The sequence below is a fragment of the Protopterus annectens genome, chromosome 13.part0 (genome assembly GCF_019279795.1).
Source record: "Protopterus annectens isolate FY-2018-M chromosome 13.part0, PAN1.0, whole genome shotgun sequence".
NCBI lineage: Eukaryota > Metazoa > Chordata > Ceratodontiformes > Protopteridae > Protopterus > Protopterus annectens.
Window position 1 is genome coordinate 796,868,109 of NC_056747.1, and position 20,311 is coordinate 796,888,419.

General features: G+C 38.3%; 2 protein-coding genes across 4 annotated transcripts in view; both read left to right on the forward strand.

Annotated features, from left to right (window-relative positions):
• The window catches only part of TRPV2 (transient receptor potential cation channel subfamily V member 2), a 1,022,245-nt gene that overhangs the window by 60,154 nt on the left and 941,780 nt on the right, over window positions 1-20,311 (forward strand). The gene's annotated exons all lie outside the window — the stretch shown is intronic.
• Window positions 1-20,311, forward strand: part of LOC122787965 (complement C3-like) — a 303,087-nt gene that overhangs the window by 22,389 nt on the left and 260,387 nt on the right. Inside the window, exon 3 of the mRNA XM_044054891.1 lies at window positions 2,649-2,754. Within this exon, the coding sequence (XP_043910826.1) occupies window positions 2,649-2,754 (106 nt within the window). The remainder of the gene's footprint in view (window positions 1-2,648; window positions 2,755-20,311) is intronic.

Genomic DNA, 20,311 nt, shown 5'->3' on the forward strand with positions numbered 1-20,311 from the left:
GTAAAGTCAGACCATAAATTAGTCTTGTTTGAAGTAACTGTAGGGCCTGACATCCCCAGAGGAGCACTAAAACTAAAAAAAAAAAAATTCCAAAGCTAACTACAGTCTACCAAATGATACTATAAAAAGTTTCAAACCCCCTGCATACACATGCAGAGGTGTATATGGATGCCTTGTATAAACACCTAAACAACTGTATAGACTTGACTGTACCTGACTAGATCAAAACCAGGTCCTCCTGAAAATACATATCACCCTGATTGGCCTCATGTATAAATAAATTATATAACAAGAGGAAGAGCCTGATGTCTAATAGAAAGAGGGAACTGACCGAGCAGAGAAGAAAGATCCTTCACAGCTGAACAAGCAAATCAGACATCTTGCAAAGTCCTCTACAGCTAATGATGAAACTAAAGTAGCATCCCTAGCTATGGACAGCCATAAGGCACTCTTTAGCTATGTCAAAATTTTAAAAGAGAATGCCCAGCTGTGTGCCAAACTACTTGTGGATGGTATCAGTCTTATACCACCCAAGGAAATTTCCAACTTGCTGGCCAACAGATTTGGCACAAACTTCACCCCCTGCCCTCACCAGCCGTACTCCAAAACATTCCTGACACTAGTCCCCTCCCTAGTATCTCCAGACAGTAGGTCTTATCTGCAATCTCCAAGGCCCTAATCCAGCTTCAATTGTAGACAGGAGGTCACATCTGCACTCTCCAAGGCCCTAAACCAGCTTCAGTTGTCAACAGGAGGTCCCATCTGCACTCTCCAAGACCCTAAACCAGCTTCAGTTGGACCAGATAACATCCAAGGCTGCTTACTTAGCAATCTAAAACAGGATCTAGCAGAACCATTTGGCACTCTTTAACCATAGCCTGAAAACTGGCTATGTTCCAGGAGAGTGGGGAACAACAACACTAATTGTCTTGCACAAAGGGGGCCCATCAACTGACCCTGGGAATTATAGACCCATAAGCCTAACCAGCGTGATTTGCAAGGCCATGGAAATAATCACCCTGGACCTTATCAACAATGATATAGGGGACCTTCAAACTTTTGACCCAACACACTTTGGCTTCATTAAGGGCAGATCATTCTTGTTAAACCCGATAGACTTCTTTAAGAATGTTACAAAAGCCTGGATGAAGGTAAGACCATGCATACTGCCTGTCTGGAGTTAGCCAAGGCTTTTGACATAATTCCCCATTCAGGCATCATTGAGAAACTCACTCAGCTGGGGATTAACCCTTACATCACTAGATGGGTAGCCAACTGGCTCACAGACAGAACTCACATTGTTAAAGTTGGGGACTCCACCTCTACCAATAGACCAGACCAGTCACCAGTGTCATACCACATGGATCTGTTCTGGGCCCATTACTGTTTGGAATTTATTTTTCTGAAATTCAGGACAAAGTAGATGGCCTGTGGCTTACCAGCTTTGCTGATAATTGCACATTGGGTGCAATCATTGAATCCCCCAATGATGTTAACGTATTACAGAAGTAGTTAACACTGACAAACAATTGATACCAAAGTCATGCACTAAAACTAAATGCAAAAAAGTGCATTATTATCCCCTTTGGCAAAGAGGAATACCCTGTTAATTACAATATTGGCAGTATCCCCCTAAGCTCAAACTCAGTGGTGAGAGACTTGGGAACTCAGGTTGATAGAAATCTAAACTTTTCTCACCATTATTCCACAGCGGTAAGGAATCTCATAAGTAAGGGCATTGCATCCAAGTCTATGGATGTTATAAATCCACTGTACTTGACCCCCGTTACACCAGTAATTGAGTACAATATCCCCCTTTTGTATGAACCTCACCAGACACCTGCAGCAGCTGGAGAAACCACAGAGGTTTCTCAAAAGGAAAATTGAGGGCCTACACACCATGTCTTACATGGACAGACTGAAAACCCTGTCACTGTACTCTGTATCTTATAGACTGTTAACAGGCAACTTATGACAGTCTCCAACCATGCCCTAAAGGAAATGTTGCGCATCCACAAATCAAATGGGGCAAGAGTCACTCACTCCAGGGATCCTAACCTGGCCTGTGATATAAACAGAATATGCTGCAGAGACAGATATATCTCCCAGAGATTTCTTTGGAGTCGATTCCCAATTCACATCAAGCAGAGCTCCTCACTGACCATGTTTAAGCATAACTTGGACAGTTGGATGGGAGACCATAAATTCACCCCAGGGTGGCACCCAAGTCCCTTATGGATAGAGGTAGTTAGTGCTGACCTTAGACTCACTATGCAAATAACACTCATCTATCCATGGTCATTTGGAATAACTCAGGTGTAATATGGCTAAGACTGTAAGGGTAGCTTGGCATGGCTAGAGTTATAAGGGCCCTAGGGCTATTCACCTAGTAACCACCTATGAACCTACAATCAGTAGATAAGATTGGCTAATAGCCATATCATACATAATATGTAATAAGAGTGTTATTTAATTTCTAGTTATGTATAACCTGCTCGGTTAAATTTAATTATAGATTTAGTGTTAAATATAATAACTCCTATGTGTGTGGTATTTTTTTTTTAATCTAAAGACTGGCACATTAACTTCCTTTTGCAATGTTTAGAATCGAGAGTGCTAAAACAATGATTGTTTTGTTAATCAATCAGATTCCCCACAGCAGACATGAATGCTTGGAGATTAAGACAAACCAATTCTTTAAAGTGGGATTGCTTCAGCCAGCTGCTGTCACCATATATGAATACCATGATCCTGGTAAGCAATGACTACTGGGGCACCATGCTCTTTTAAAATCTTTAAGGGTAGTACTATTATATTATTATATTTTGGATTTAATTATATTTATGTGTTACATTTTATTAACCTAGCTAGATTCTTTCCATTGGTGTTCCACAGTTTCTGTATGTACTCAAGCATTTAATATCTTGAGAAGTTTAGACTTAAAGTAATAAATTAATATTCAAAAGTGAGTGCACTGTGTCTCATATTATAAGGAGAACAATATCTGAAGGGCTTGCAATATAGATACATTAAGAGAATAGAGCTAGAATACATGTAAACACAGAGTTCACAGTTGCAGTGTAGCTGAAAATCTGATGAACTCTTTAATAAATGCATGTGTTTATATCACATATACATACAGTGCATGACAATTCAGGTACACATAGAATTATACAAGGAGGTATTTATATAAATGTGTTTTAATTGCACAGTATAAAGCAGGTCACAGGAGTATTCTGAAAAACAATGCCAATACGGATTTGGATGAGTGTAACTGGACAGTGATTTGGAGGGCGTTATAGATTTCAGTGAAAAGGAAATGTGTGGAGCAGGTTAAGCAAAAGTGAGGCAGTATAAAACAACACCGGCATCCTAAATCTGCAGCATACAATGAAAACAGGATCTGTGAAGTTTGATGTTATGGGGCCCTGTGTTGCCAGTTAAATTAGCAGTTAGTACTCCATGTGGATTTTTTAAAATGGCAGGCAGTCACTCTTAGAAAATGTCAGAAAGATGATGTCTGATGTTATTATATGGGAGTTTGCTCCAAATATAAGGAATGGTCCGAAAGAAATAATAATAAGCTACTTCCGTTGATATGATTTACTATCAAAACTGAGAAAACTCTATTGATGAATGATCACATAATTGAACCACATCATCAGAAACCATCACACCAACTACTCTGCCTGTTGAAATGTTGAAAAGGCAGGACTCGACATTCAACATTATTTTTACCAGTCACCATCCAGTAAAAACAGTGTTCACTCAATATACAAATTTATACTGTTTTGCAGGGGGAAAGTCACCCTGTACCCCTTCTGCAAATTAAATATTCTAACTCTGAGATTGCACTACAATGAAGAAGGGGGTACTTTTCCTGATCCCCACTGTAGTGTGATCCAATTGAAAGCAATGATGCTCAAAACCCCAAACATGAGCTACATGTCTACATTTCGGAGTCGACAGGATTTACAATTGCAATTTTTCCCATTTGCTCCTTTACCCTCAACCTTCTCACCAATGGTAAGGTGAGTTTCAGAATTTTAACTGTAAACCCATTGATACTCAAAATGGAACTGAATAGCATTAACAGTGGCACAACAGGTACCATACACACCTTTGGTGTAGAAGACTGTGGGTTATATTCCCACACGAGGGATATAGATTGCTGGCATTGTAGTGCAGCATAAAGAGAGTGCTGGGCTCCTGAGCATGGTGTGTCTTGAATGATATGTTAAACTGAGGCCCCAACTGCTTGTGTTGATGGTAGCTCAGGTGGATGTAAAAGATCCAATGAGACCTATCGAAAACAGCAGGGGTCCTTTATTTATATACAAAAACAGACTCCTAATTACAACATATTTACATATTTACAAATATTTACAAGTGTCTAGATAACTAGATATACAAATATATTTACCCATATTCATAATTTTCCTTGCAATCATACTACATTTTTATTCCTACTAGACCTCCACTCCTTTTTCCATAACAACCATCTGATTTTACTTAATATTGTTGCTAAAATTAATTTACCGTTAAACATAATTTCATTTATTCTTTCATTCCAAACAATCAAAATAACACAAAATAACTTTTTAATCTACTTTTTAACATTTTTCATTTATTTTCTTATAATATCCATATCTAATCATATCCATGTTTATTTTATCCACTTCTTTTATATCTTCTTTACATAGTTTTCCTCATAACGTTTTTACTCTTTTACATTTCAAAAACAGATGTTCAGTAGTTTCTTCTTCCTGAAGATGTAAACATATTCTATCACTTTTCTTTTTATATGGCATATTTTCATTTATTGGTAATTTATCTATTACTAGTCTCCACAAAAATCTTGACATTCTACTTACACCATTTGCTTCTTGTTTTTATAGTTTCATTTTTATCTGTTAGATGTCCCCATAGTTTTACATAGCAGTGTTTTATCATTACATTATTAGGGTTCCTATTATGAAATCAAAGAGGCTGAACACTGAATGGCTTTAATGTCAGAAATGCCGTTCAGTGATGTGCTTTTTGTGAGATCACAGTACAGTGAAGATCGGAATATTTGCCCTTTCCTCACTGTAGTGTGATCTCGGAGCTGGTATATATAATTAGCGGGGTGGGCACAACCCCCCGCCCCCACAATAGCGACTTCGAGGTCTGGCATTTTCAGCCTTTAAGCCATTCAATTCCGGGTCTTTTTAATATTGTAATATAGACTCCATTCTTATGCTATACATTTCATTCTTTTTGCATATCATCAATTTTTATTTTCCAGAAAAATATTTTTCTTGGTAACATTATTTCTTCATTTATATGATCTTTTTCTCTTTTACTCTTTTTTACCATACCCACAAATTTATCATCCTTTTATTTATACACCTTTAGTACTAATCTCATGTCTTTTTCATTTATCCACGTTAACATTTTGTACAAAATTAATAAAGCAGCATAAACCACTGGGTTAATTAAATCTAAACCTCCTTCCTCTTTATTTGAATACATAACTTACCTTTTACTGAGTTTAATCTAGAACCCCATATAAATAAAAAAAAATATCTGCAGTAATTCCTTTTCAAATACAGTTGGCAAAATAAATGCACTTGCTAAATATGCTATTTTTCCATCAGTACTGAATTTATCTGATAAGCCCTTTTTTTGAATGATAATTCATACTTTCTCCAGCAAAGACAGGTTTGTCTTATTTCTTCTCTTATTTTTACCCATTGAATTCTTCTTAAACATTTATTCCCACACATTATACCTAACATAGAAATTTCATCCATTATGAAATAATTGCCCCTATCTTTACTACATCACCTAAACCTTTAATTTTTTTTCTTTATTTAAGGCCATCACTACCACCTCTAGACACCCATTTGTGCAAATTATTACTTCTTTTTTCCAAATGGTATTTCTTGCAATTATTATAATATCATCTGCTTATGTTAACCTTTATTTTGTAATTCATTTCACATACTATCACATTCATAACTAGTGCAAACAATATACAACTCACTGGGCATCCCTGTCTTACTCAACTCTTCATATGTACCTCTTGGATTAACCAGCCATTTACAAGCATTTTTATTTATTATTACTATATACAGACATGTACAATTTCCTAACTTTCTCACTTATATTATTTCATTATTACCCATAAGATTTCATGTTCAGTTGTTTCACTCCCTTAGTAAGGTCTCCTATCATGATTTTTGCTTCTTCTTTTCTATTCATAATATCATCCACAAATTCTCTAACTACTATTAATAATTCTTGACATCCCTTCCCCTTTACACTATATATAATATTTTCCATAATATTTCCATGTTAGTGCCAAATCTCTTTTGTTTTATTTTCATAACAATCTTATTATTATTAAATACCGTTGATCTCCAGTTTTTTAATTGCCTTCTATCTTCTTTCTTCCATATGAATTTAAATATTCCATTAAATAATTCCTTTTACATAAATCTTTCACATAACCATTCATTATTCAAAATCTTTAAAAAATATTTTTTTTGCCAGTACCTTAAATTTGTATGCATTTCATACCTTATTCAATTTGCTCCTGCAGCCCAACCTATATTTACTTGTCCTAATACTTTATGTAGCTCATATAAATAAATCTCCTTTTCCAACTCCTTGTCTTTTTCTGTTACTTTTTTATGCTCCATGTTTTTACTACTTTTGTTTTTCTTTAAACATTTCTTGTACATATCGTATTACACTGTTTATAATTGTTTCCTGAGTTCTATTTCTCCTTTCGCATTTTTTATTTCTGTCATTACACTACTATCTTCCTTTACTAATCTGCTTAAGTAACTCAATACTTCTCTTTTTACTTGTAAAAAATATTTTTGCTTACATAATTCTCGTATTTTTCTTGATTTATTTTGTATAATTATTTTTCTGTCAAAAAACATTCTATCATGTTTTAAATCTTCTAATGCATCATTATATGTTATTTTATATTTTTCTCTACTTTTCTCACATCAGATTGCTGCAGTTAACATTTTTTTATATTTTTTCCTTAAATGTTATCCACTATTCAGACCAATTTTTATAAAATGTTTTCACAGTAATATTATCTTTCTATAACTGTATTATTGTTTTCCTTCTTCATTCCATGTTTTTTCATTTATTCTTTTTATTCCATTGCCTATTTTTATATATTCATTATATTGTATTATCTCTAGCCATGTTGCAAAATGATCACAAAATCCTACTTTAACTACCTCCCTTTCTCCTTCATCTAAATCTTCTGATAATATAAAGTAATCTGTTTCAGTTCTATACATACCCCTTTTGTAAGCCCATGAATTTTTGTCCAAAAGTTTTAACTTACCATATCTTATAACTTCTAACATTTTCATGTATCATTCTCTTTCTTTTTATGCTTGCCTCTTAAATCACAATTAAAGTATCATGTTATTGTAATATTCATATTTATCATTTTATAGTCTAAAATTTGATTTATTTTTATTTATTTATTTGCCATTTGTTAACTGGGTTTGTCCAACTGAGCCAGTGGCCCATTTTCAGTGAAAACCTGAGGAGAAAAGCTCCAGACAGTTATTACAAAGTTACAAAAAAGAAAAACATCCGACAATAAAGTTTTATGCAAACATTACAATAATGTGCTTTACATGAGAACATTAGAAATTTACAAAAAGCCTAAGAATGAACTTTACATACACATTACAATAATGTGTATAGCATGCAGTACAAAAGTTAGAATTTTTTTTTAATCAGCAAAGGAGAAAGAGATGCAAATGAGATAGGACACTTGCAATAGGTGTGTGTGAAAAGTGTGAGAGGCAGCGAGGTGGTAAGGTGGGATTTAAGTGGGATCATTGCAGTGACAGGTGTTAGTATTTAGGAGAAAATGTTTAAGTTTAGATTTAAAGAGATGTTCATTTCCCTTGATGAAAGTACTCCAAAATGTTCATTTCCCAGATGAAATAAGTTTTCCCTTTCTTACAATTAATTATAATTCTATATACATGCTCTTTCCATTTTAAATCTATATTTTTGCTAATGTTACATCTAATGTCTTTACTGTATTTCAACAGAATACAACTATTCCAGAACATTTCCCAGATTCCAGATCATCTTTCCTCCCCATAGATTTTTTGTTTGTAATCTTTCTTTGCTTGTTAAAAATATTGTATTCTTATAGGTTCATAGGTTAGTATTAAGCTAACTGCTCTTGTGAGCATTTTAAGCCTAGCCAATTATCCCTTGTGAGACTCAAACTCTGCACTTTGTGTTTGGAAGGCAAACACCTTAACCATTAGGCCACCCTCCCAGTATGATTACTTCTACATTACATGTATTAGTGCACTCCAAAATCTCTATTATTCTCGCTATATTCTTAATACAAGTCACATTTACTTAAAGCACTCTAAAATGTTCATTTTCCCTTTTCCTTTTATAAGTTCAGAACTAATTAATAGGCTAGCTGCCTTACTGGGCCATTCTAAGCCTAGAAAATTTCCCTCCCATAGGTAAGACTCAAACACAGTACCTTGTGTCTGTGAGAATATTTTATCAACCCCCAACAATTAGTCTTATATATTCTTTTCCTTCCATTTCCTTTCCTTTTTTCATTTGTCCTTGTCTCTCTAATTTTCTTTTTCTGCCCTTTATCATTTTTTCCAATATAATTCTGTTTTCCCTTTTACTGTCTCCAAAATTGCATCATCTTCATCACTTATTTCACAGCTTTCTTCTGTGTTTTCTTTATTAATTTTGCTCACTTAACTTTTCTTTAATGTCTACTACTTCTAAAATGTTTTTTCTTTGTTCATTTTTTCTCTTTCGATACTCATTTTTTCCTTAATGTTCCATTTTCTCACAAATATGTTTTGTTTTATCACAGTTACTTAGCAAATGTCCTTCTTTTCTACACAAAAAATGTTTTGGGTTGTCCCCAGTACGTTATGACTCCCTTATGCCCCTCCACAATTATCATGCTTGGTATATGTATAATTTTTTTCTCTGTCTAGTTGTAACATAATATTACAATCCCATCTGCCAGTCTGTAACACCTTTTGTCATAAATCTTTGCAATGTCCAGTACTTCTTTACATAGTTTTCAAATGTCCTTTCAAAGTCTTTCTTTACACGTCTGTTCAAAATTGTACATGAGTTTTCTCTTTTGCTTCCCTGTTAAATGGATTTATCACATAAAGATCCCATGGGTTACAGTCTTTCTTTTTTCATATTCTCCAAGAAAATTTTCCATTGAAAAACATCTCAAATATAATGTCACAAAATATCTTGTTGTTTATAGGAATAAATGCTACCTCATGTGCATTTGTACCCAACGGAGCTATTAATTTGTCCCATAATTCATACCTGCCCATTTCTTCACTATGAATCCTTATTATGTATTTCATTTTTTTCATTTTCTTCTGCCTTTTTCTGCTAGTCCCATTTTGCCTTCTTTTACTTTCTCTGTATATTTTTTTCTTTTCTGCCTCACCACTATTCTCCAATATTGTCTCTGCATCCTCCCTTTGTATTTTCTCTATAATGCACCCCCCCAGAAACATCTTCTGTATTTTCTGCCTCACTCTGCATCACCATTTCTTTAAGTAAATCACCCTGCAACACTCCTGACTTGAGAGTTGTAATTATACATCATTTGCTGACTTATCTCCATCAAATAGATTTATTTGAAACATCTCCCCAGAATCCTGCACACATTCTCTGCTCTCATTTTTGGCGTTCTCCATTTCTCTCATCACTCCATTATCTCTTTCTCTCTCCATCTGCCTCCTTGTTGGTCTGGGCCACCTCTGCACCTGGAATTGAAACAGGAAGTGCCCATGCAAAATGTGTCCCACTTGCAACAATGATCAGTAGGGGAGGTACCTTGATGCCCTGGCCAAATATTTCCTAGTAGTAAGTACTACCTTGGGTATTCCCTGAAAACAAGCCACTAGCTTAGTGGGACTACACCTGCCAACAAAGAATAAAGTAAATACCATTCCTGGAATGCATATATCATAAACAGGGCAGAAACATATCTGCATAGGACAGCAGTATGCATGTTTTTTAGCAATATGAATGCAGAAGTCAACTGAAGCTAGGTCAGCTAAACCAGAGCTTGGAGGAAATGAAAGTGCGGAAGTGAAAAAGTCAGGAAGGAAACACGAAGACTATAGAATAGGTGACTGTCAGTCTGTAATTAAATCTGTCCATGAGGATAGTGACAATTGCATTCCTCTAGAACAGTTTGGCTATGGGGATGGTCTTGAAATGTTTTATTATAGTGTGCACAGTGATGGCTGTGTTGTGTATGTATAACACATCCAGTAGCTGAATGACTTTCTTCTGCTCTGATTTCAGTGTGTACTGAATAAATCATAATGGGACTTATAACAAAACCAAGGTGTTGAATCAAAAAAACTTCAGTTCGGTTTATTTCATAGGTTCATAGGTTCATAGGTGGGTACTAGGCTATCTGCCTGAAGGCATTTATAAGCCTAGCCAGAATGCATTGGCTTTCGCCGCACCCTTAGATTAGTTCCCTGTGCCTCTGTCCAGCAGAGCCATGGAAGTGATCCCCGAGGTAAACATTTTGTTTCCCATCCACTCGTCAAGGTTTCTTTTGAAGAGTGTTAGTGAGGAGCTCTGCCTAATGTAGATTGGAATCTTGTTCCAGAGCATGGGAAGTCTCTGGGACAGGAATCTATCCCTCCAGCATGTCCTATTTATTGTTGTGGTGAGGTTTAGATCCCTAGAGTGTGTGGCTCAAGGGGATAAGGTTTTCTTTAGGTGGAGCATGTCCATCAATTCTAGGTTGGACATGGCCTTGTATGTCAGGCAGAGATCACCTCTAAGCAGGTGGTATGCAACCGAGTACAGCTGGAGTTTCTTCAGTCGAGCTGCATAGGGCATCTGTTTGAGACCAGTGATCCTCTTGGTGAGGTACTTCTGTGGTCTTTCCAGCTGTTGCAGGTGTCTTTTAAGGTACATCCCAAATGGGGCATTGTACTCTAAGATGGGTCTGATGAGTGATGAGTAAAGGGGCACAATGACCTCTTTTGATCTGGATGCGAACCCTTTTGTGATTAGCTGGGCCATGTAGAAGGATTTTCTAACCACTTTGGCAATGTGATTATCAAAGGTGAGATTACTATCTACTTGGGCCCCCAGACCCCTTATTATGTATTCCATATTTAGGGGACTACCACCTATGTGGTAGTTTGTGGGTACTTTGTTTTTTCTAAAGGGGATGACTATGCACTTTTTGGCATTTAGCTTGAGGCCATGATTTTTTGTCACCAGGTATCCGTCAGTGAGACCCTTTTGGAGGATGTCTGTGTCAGCCGGAGAGTCAATTATAACCCCTAGTTTGTAGTCGTCTGTGAACTTGGTCAGCCATAGTCCTCCTGTGCTTGCCTGTACCTCTGAGAAGTATACGCCGAACAGAAGGGGCCCTAGGACTGAGGCCTGGGGAACGCCACTTGTAACCGATTTAGAGTCGGACCTAGCTCCCGCAACTCTCACCATGTGGGTCCTGCCCATGAGCCAGTTGGCAACCCATCTTGTGATGAAGGGGTTTATGTTCAGGCTGGTGAGCTTGTCTATAATACCAGAATGGGGAATGGTCTTGAAGGCCTTAGCAAGGTCTAGGTAGGCTGTGTGTACCACCTTTCACTCATCTGTAGCCTTGGTAACTGTCTCAAAGAAGTCCACCAGGTTAGGAGGCATGATCTTCCCTTAACAAAGCCAAACTGGGTAGGGTCCAGTGTTTGGAGGTTCCCAATGTCTCTGTTAATGAGTTCCATGATGATGCACTCCATAGCCTTGCAGACCAAGCTAGTCAGGCTTATAGGGCGATAGTTCCCGGGGTCTGTTGTAGCTCCACCTTTGTGGAGTGGAATAACCCTTGCTGTGCGCCACTCTATGGGTATGTAGCCTGTGGAGAGGCTGAATTTGAACAGTGTGTTTAGGTGAGGGGTTAGTTCGTCTTTGAGCTCGTGTAGTACATAGCCTGGGACACCATCTGGTCCCATTGATGCTGTATTTTTGGCTTTGGAGAGGGCTGTTTTAACCTGAGTGTCTGTGATTACAGGGACTCTATATTCTTCTGGTATGGTTATGGGCCCTTTTGGGGGTGAGAGGGGGGTGAAGTTTGCACTGAACCTGTCTGCCAGGATGTTGGTGATATCGGTCGTTTCAGTGTATTTTGTGCCATTCTGCACTAACTCCGAGCAGATCTGAGCATTGCCACTTAGATTCTTGACATAGCTAAAGAATGCCTTGTGGTTATCTTTGGAGTCCTTGGCAATTTTTATTTCAAAGCTCGCCTTGGATGATTTTATGAGCGATCGTAGTTTCTTGCTGATACTGATCAGGGATGTCTTCCCTTCTTAGGATTTCACTCTTTTCTGTAATAGTTTCCTCCTTCTATTGTATAGCTTGTTTATGCAGGAGTCCACCAGACTGGTTTACTTTTCTTGGAAGAGTGAGTCTTGGTTTTGCTTGGGATGGCACGATCCATGCATTCTTATAGCTGCCCGTAGAATGCATTAGTATTTTGCAGCTTGGACAGTGTTATCCTTCAGCATGGGGGCTTTGAAACTTTCCACCTTGGTCTTAAGTAACATGAGGTTTGCTTTTAAAAAGTTTTTCATGGTGGCTTTCTTGTCCGGGGGTGGGGGCAGAATATGGATATCTAAAGTGATTTGTTTATGGTCAGATCTAACCATCAAGGGGTTGACCTCTGGTGTGGAACACTGGTCGCCTATGTTGGTGATGACCAGATCCAATATGTTGTTACCTCTGGTGGGAGTGTTGACCAGTTGAACCAGGGCATTTGAGTTTATAAATTCTAGGAAAAGTTGGGCAAGAGAGTTAGTAGTTAAGTAGTTCTCCCAGTTAATGTTTGGGAAATTGAAATCACCCAATATTAGGGTGTTTGGTAGGACCTTTATGTTTCCCACTGTTTCCAGAAATGCGGAATGGGGGTCCTGGGACATGGTGGGTGATCTGTAGCAAGCTACAATTTGAATTGCAGTTTCGACCATTGTTAGTTGCACGTGAATGATCTCTGAAGCATCGTGCTGTGTCACTAACCTGGAGGTGTGGGTATCCTTGATGAATATGGATATGCCCTTGCCTTTTGTATTTCTGTTTGGGTTCTATGGCCAAAATGTATGGTATGAATTGTAGCCTGGTAGTGCTGGGGTGCTCTCTGGAGCCTTAAACCAGGTTTCTGTTACTGCACATATATAGATTTTCTCCATACTGAAAAGTGCCTCGAGTGCGTGCATTTTGAGGTTTAGACTTCTGGCATTGAGTAGCATTACCCTCAGTTTTTTGTTACTTGTGCTATTTACGGCAGTGGGTTTGTCTTTTGAGCCTTGCCTAAAAAAGGCACTATAGGGGTAGCAGGAGCCTTGGCCAGTATTTGAAAGCCTAAGGGTGACAGGTGCAAGCAGTCTCTAGCGAAGCAGCGTGGCTTGTCAGAGCATGTCATCCCAGGTGGACAGACACTGGATCCCCTTTGAATGACACCAGAAACTTAGCCAATTGTTGAAATCGAGATTTTTTTCTTTATACCATGGTATCATTCTTGGTGAGGGCAGGATGCTACCCAGGGTCAGGGTCATACCGGCCTGAGCTAAGTGATCAGAGAGCTCTTCCATGTCTCTTTTCATGTAGTCCAGGGAGGTACGGCTCAGGTCATTCACACCAACATGGACAATGACAGAGTCATATTTGTACTTGTTCTGGAGTGACCTGAGTGCTTGTGTTATGTGGCAAATCCTGGCACCCGACAGGCAGCTAACAGTAACCTTCTCCATATTCAGGCTAGTGAGTGGGACGTCAGTGTGACTGACTATAGAGTCACCTATTACTAGTATGTTGGGTATGATTTTTTGCCTTAAGGGCTGTGATTGCATGGCACACTGGTTTTGTGAAGTATGTGTCTCATGGTTTGTGTTGGGGGGTGGAGGTTGCTTGGATGTTTGCTTTGGAGGTCTCTGTTGGTTTTGCAGATTTTTATTTAGAGCCTCCGAGTATGTTTTTAAATATTTATGTGTGTTTTTTGCCAGTGCTGGTTTATTGGGTCTATGTAAGACTGGTGGTGTGATGCAAGTATTTCCCTTCTCCTCTTGACTGTCTGATCCAGTCTTGGGTTGAGAGATCTTAGCCTCTAGTTTGGCTGTATAACTGCATCTCTCGCATGTATTAGTGTTTGGTGGTAGGAGAAGGGGGTTGTCCGTGTACATGAGGCAGTTGTAACATTGCCTCAAAATACCCAGATTCACCAGTTGGGCTGGAGAGTACACCTGAAACTGCCCTTTGGACATGCCTGGATAGGTACAATGAAATGTTTTACTGGATGGTTGGTAAGGTTGAATAGAGAGCCTTGTCCTTCTGTACAGTACAGGAGGGTTTAGTGCTAGGGTTTATAAGTGCTTGCTATAGGTTTTGAGCAAGTGCCGGGCTGAGAAATGAATGGCTTGAGTGCATAAGATGAATGTTTGTCTAGTTCCAAGGGAAACATTGAAGAGGATACTTTGTGGAGCCGGAAATAGCTTTACCCTAGCTAACCGGCACTGCCCAGCATGCAAAACCAGGCAAATACGGTATTTATAGCAGGGGAATGAGATAGAAATTAGCCAAAAATGGCCAGTAAACTACTAATTTCTGGGCTGAAAACACTCCTCCAGGGACAGATAGGCTGCTCAAAACTCCCCTCTCTCACAGGTGAACTGAGAAACCTCCTTCTATCCAAGTAAGGTATGGGCAAACACAGAGATTTGTAACACAACCCTGAATTCAGCACTAACCTGAAAACTGGGCTATACTAGCTTAGAAAGGTGGGAAACAAGTATATATATATATATATATATATATATATATATATATATATATATATATATATATATATATATATATCTATATATATATATATATATATATATATATATATATATATATATATATATATATATATATATATATATATATTTTTTTTTTTTTTTTTTTCAGAAAATAAAGCAGATACAGTCAAAAAAACACTTTAAATGCACAGGAAAGGATACTTATTATATATTGCAGATCAGAGTTGTAGTCAATGCCCCGGTAATAAAGTAGGAAGAAACACAAATACAGTAAAAGCAGATGAATAAAGTGCAATATATATATATATATATATATATATATATATATATATATATATATATGAAACAATAGAAAATGAACAAACTGATTTAAACAAGTTACCCAATTAACCAGAAAAAAGCTCAAAACTGAGACCTGTTCCAGCAGTCTTCAATCAGACAAGTTCTAACTGCACGCCTCTGCTTACTAGGGTGCAGGGGAACCTTCTCCAAAAAAAGATGGCCTGGATCAGTGCTCAAGTTATACAAACAAAGCTAGATTCAGCAGGCCTGAATCTGGTCTATGCTACAGCAACAAGGAGCACCAATTTCAGAAAGAAACAGCTCAAATAAGCAGGCACAATAAGCCTGTGACCAGATATTCCCAGCTCAGAAGGGCAGAATCCAGCCTCTCCTCCCACAAGAGTGCAGACCACAAACCTTCTTAATGTAGAATAACTGGCCTGAAGCCCAAGTGCTTAAGCCAGAACTAATATACTTTTAGAATAGCAGACACTGAGCCTTCAATCAGAAATTCCCAGCTTAGAAGGATGTAAGCTACCTGTCCTGCCACAAACAGTGTAGACCACAAACCTTCTTAATGTAAAACAGCCTGTACTTAGCCCAAGTGCTTAAACCAAAAGACTTAGAATAACAGTTACAATTTAATCAGGCTACAACCAAGCAGTAATAAATGCAGCAGAATAAATAAATAAAATTGAGTACTTTTAAGAAAAGCAAAATAAAGTAGGAGGAAACACAAAACAGTAAAAGCAAACGAATACAGTGCAAAAAATTTTTTTTTCTTTAGTTTTTTTAAGTGCAAGGAGAAAGGGAGGAAGACCCTAAGTGGGCTGACCTTCTCAAATCTTCTCTCTGTATTAAGTAGAGTGAACACTAGACTCAGAATATGATCTAACTGTACTCAGTTAAGTGAGCAAATGAGATGGCCCCAGGAGGAGTGTTCAAATACAGACTTACAGGAGGGGCGGGCAATTCCAGAGCCACCCACACCAATACCAACACAAGAACAGGGAGGGTGAGTGGGGAACTAACTGCAGAGACACACACACAGCCAAATGAGATGGACCCAGGAGGAGTGTTCTAATACAGACTTACAGGAGGGGCGGGCAATTCCAGAGCCACCAACACTAATACCAACACAAGAACAGGGAGGGTGAGTGGGGAACTAACTGCAGGGAGACACGCATCGCACTGTTCAAAAAACACACAATTAGGAAACAGAAAAAAATGAACATACAGTACTTTTAAAACTGCAAGTTTGTACTGAACAGAAGACTAAAATTCACTACTGCAAGTTTCACTTAGCTTCAGCTTGTAATGCAGATGTTTGTAGCCAAGCAAGTTTCTCAGGAGTTGAGCATAAAATGATTTCTCAAACTTTGTGGCTAGCACTTAAAGTACAGAGAAATCCCTCTAGGCTATTAAATATCAGATAACAAAGAAGTGATACCAACATCCCCTCTTATTGCAAAATAACTGCAGAGAAACACACAGCACACTGTTCAGAAACACACAATTAGGAAACAGAAAACATGAAAATACAGTACTTTTAAAACTGCAAGTTTGTACTTAACAGAAGACTAAAATTCACTACTACAAGTTTCACATATCACTTTTCAACTTGTTCTCACAAGTTTCAACTCAGAATCAAAACACTGAGTAGTTTGAATTTGTTATAAAAGTGGGATCATGGATAGAGTCTATTGCTTTGCCTTCATTGACTATTTTTAAGTGCTATTTTTTTTTTCAGAGAAGTGGATGCTGATAGCAGGGTTCTTTTTAATTTAATAGGTGGTGCAGAGATGGTAACCCAGGCTGTACCTGCAAATGGTTAACAACAATTAGTGTATTACACCAAATGCAAATGTAAAATGCGATAAAATAAAATAATTATTCCAGAGTCGCTGCAGATCACTTTTGCTGCAAAACGGATAATGAGTGTGAGATCATTTATTGTTTTGTACATACTGGACAGAATGGAAAGAGCACAGAGTCCTCTCTAACACTCCATAGGTGGCTCTGAGCATGTGCTAAATTAATGAGTGTGAGATCATTTATTGTTTTGTACAAACTGGACAGAATGTAAAGAGCACAGAATCCTCTGTAACTCTCCATAGGCGGCTATGAGCATGTGATAAATCGAGTGCTTTGTATTTCAGGAGGTATATGAAAGTGTGAATTGGTGTGGCATCATCTATAGGTCAGTAGGTGATTAATAGTGTATGTTGACTGGAAACTTTCTATTTTTATCTGTGTTTGACAATGGATAATAAGTACAAAGTCATTAATATTTCAGTTAGCGACTGTCAGTGACTAACAAGATCAGAGTCATTCCTGGTATGTGAGAGTACATGTCAGTAATGATGTTCAGTAACGTAGGACAGTCATAATGAGTGTGGAATCCTCTGTTGTTCAGTAACGTAGGACAGTCAATAATGAGTGTGGAATCCTCTGTTGCTCAGTAACGTAGGACAGTTGGTAATGAGTGTGGAATCCTCTGTTGTTCAGTAATGTAGGACAGTCATAATGAGTGTGGAATCCTCTGTTGTTCAGTAACGTAGGACAGTCATAATGAGTGTGGAATCCTCTGATGTTCAGTAACGTAGGACAGTCATAATGAGTGTGGAATCCTCTGCTGTTCAGTAACGTAGGACAGTCGGTAATGAGTGTGGAATCCTCTGTTGTTCAGTAACGTAGGACAGTCATAATGAGTGTGGAATCCTCTGTTGTTCAGTAACGTAGGACAGTCATAATGAGTGTGGAATCCTCTGTTGTTCAGTAACGTAGGACAGTCGGTAATGAGTGTGGAATCCTCTGTTGTTCAGTAACGTAGGACAGTCGGTAATGAGTGTGGAATCCTCTGTTGTTCAGTAACGTAGGACAGTCATAATGAGTGTGGAATCCTCTGTTGTTCAGTAACGTAGGACAGTCGGTAATGAGTGTGGAATCCTCTGTTGTTCAGTAACGTAGGACAGTCGGTAATGAGTGTGGAAACCTCAGTTGTTCAGTAACGTAGGACAGTCATAATGAGTGTGGAATCCTCTGTTGTTCAGTAAGATATGACAGTCATAATGAGTGTGGAATCCTCTGATGTTCAGTAACGTAGGACAGTCATAATGAGTGTGGAATCCTCTGTTGTTCAGTAATGTAGGACAGTCGGTAATGAGTGTGGAATCCTCTGTTGTTCAGTAACGTAGGACAGTCATAATGAGTGTGGAATCCTCTGTTGTTCAGTAATGTAGGACAGTCATAATGAGTGTGGAATCCTCTGTTGTTCAGTAACGTAGGACAATCACAATGAGTGTGGAATCCTCTGTTGTTCAGTAACGTAGGACAGTCGGTAATGAGTGTGGAATCCTCTGTTGTTCAGTAACGTAGGACAGTCATAATGAGTGTGGAATCCTCTGTTGTTCAGTAACGTAGGACAGTCATAATGAGTGTGGAATCCTCTGTTGTTCAGTAACGTAGGACAGTCATAATGAGTGTGGAATCCTCTGTTGTTCAGTAACGTAGGACAGTCATAATGAGTGTGGAATCCTCTGTTGTTCAGTAACGTAGGACAGTCATAATGAGTGTGGAATCCTCTGTTGTTCAGTAACGTAGGACAGTTATAATGAGTGTGGAATCCTCTGTTATTCAGTAATGTAGGACAGTCATAATGAGTGTGGAATCCTCTGTTGTTCAGTAACGTAGGACAGTCATAATGAGTGTGGAATCCTCTGTTGTTCAGTAACGTAGGACAGTCATAATGAGTGTGGAATCCTCTGTTGTTCAGTAACGTAGGACAGTGATAATGAGTGTGGAATCCTCTGTTGTTCAGTAAAGTAGGACAGTCATAATGAGTGTGGAATCCTCTGTTGTTCAGTAACGTAGGACAGTCATAATGAGTGTGGAATCCTCTGTTGTTCAGTAACGTAGGACAGTCATAATGAGTGTGGAATCATCTATTGTTCAGTAACGTAGGACAGTCATAATGAGTGTGGAATCCTCTGTTGTTCAGTAATGTAGGACAGTCATAATGAGTGTGGAATCCTCTGTTGTTCAGTAACATAGGACAGTCGGTAATGAGTGTGGAATCCTCTGTTGTTCAGTAACGTAGAACAGTCATAATGAGTGTGGACTCCTCTGTTGTTCAGTAACATAGGACAGTCGGTAATGAGTGTGGAATCCTCTGTTGTTCAGTAACGTAGGACAGTCATAATGAGTGTGGAATCCTCTGTTGTTCAGTAACGTAGGACAGTCATAATGAGTGTGGAATCCTCTGTTGTTCAGTAACGTAGGGCAGTCATAATGAGTGTGAAATCCTCTGTTGCTCAGTAATGTAGGACAGTCATAATGAGTGTGGAATCCTCTGTTGTTCAGTAACGTAGGACAGTCATAATGAGTGTGGAATCCTCTGCTGTTCAGTAACGTAGGACAGTCATAATGAGTGTGGAATCCACTGTTGTTCAGTAACGTAGGACAGTCGGTAATGAGTGTGGAATCCTCTGTTGTTCAGTAATGTAGGACAGTCATAATGAGCGTGGAATCCTCTGTTGTTCAGTAACGTAGGACAGTCATAATGAGTGTGGAATCCTCTGTTGTTCAGTAACGTAGGACAGTCATAATGAGTGTGGAATCCTCTGTTGTTCAGTAACATAGGACAGTCATAATGAGTGTGGAATCCTCTGTTGTTCAGTAATGTAGGACAGTCATAATGACTGTGGAATCCTCTGTTGTTCAGTAACGTAGGACAGTCATAATGAGTGTGGAATCCTCTGTTGTTCAGTAAAGTAGGACAGTCATAATGAGTGTGAAATCCTCTGTTGTTCAGTAACGTAGGACAGTCATAATGAGTGTGGAATCCTCTGTTGTTCAGTAACGTAGGACAGTCATAATGAGTGTGGAATCCTCTATTGTTCAGTAACGTAGGACAGTCATAATGAGTGTGGAATCCTCTGTTGTTCAGTAACGTAGGACAGTCATAATGAGTGTGGAATCCTCTGTTGTTCAGTAACGTAGGGCAGTCATAATGAGCGTGAAATCCTCTGTTGCTCAGTAATGTAGGACAGTCATAATGAGTGTGGAATCCTCTGTTGTTCAGTAACGTAGGACAGTCATAATGAGTGTGGAATCCTCTGCTGTTCAGTAACGTAGGACAGTCATAA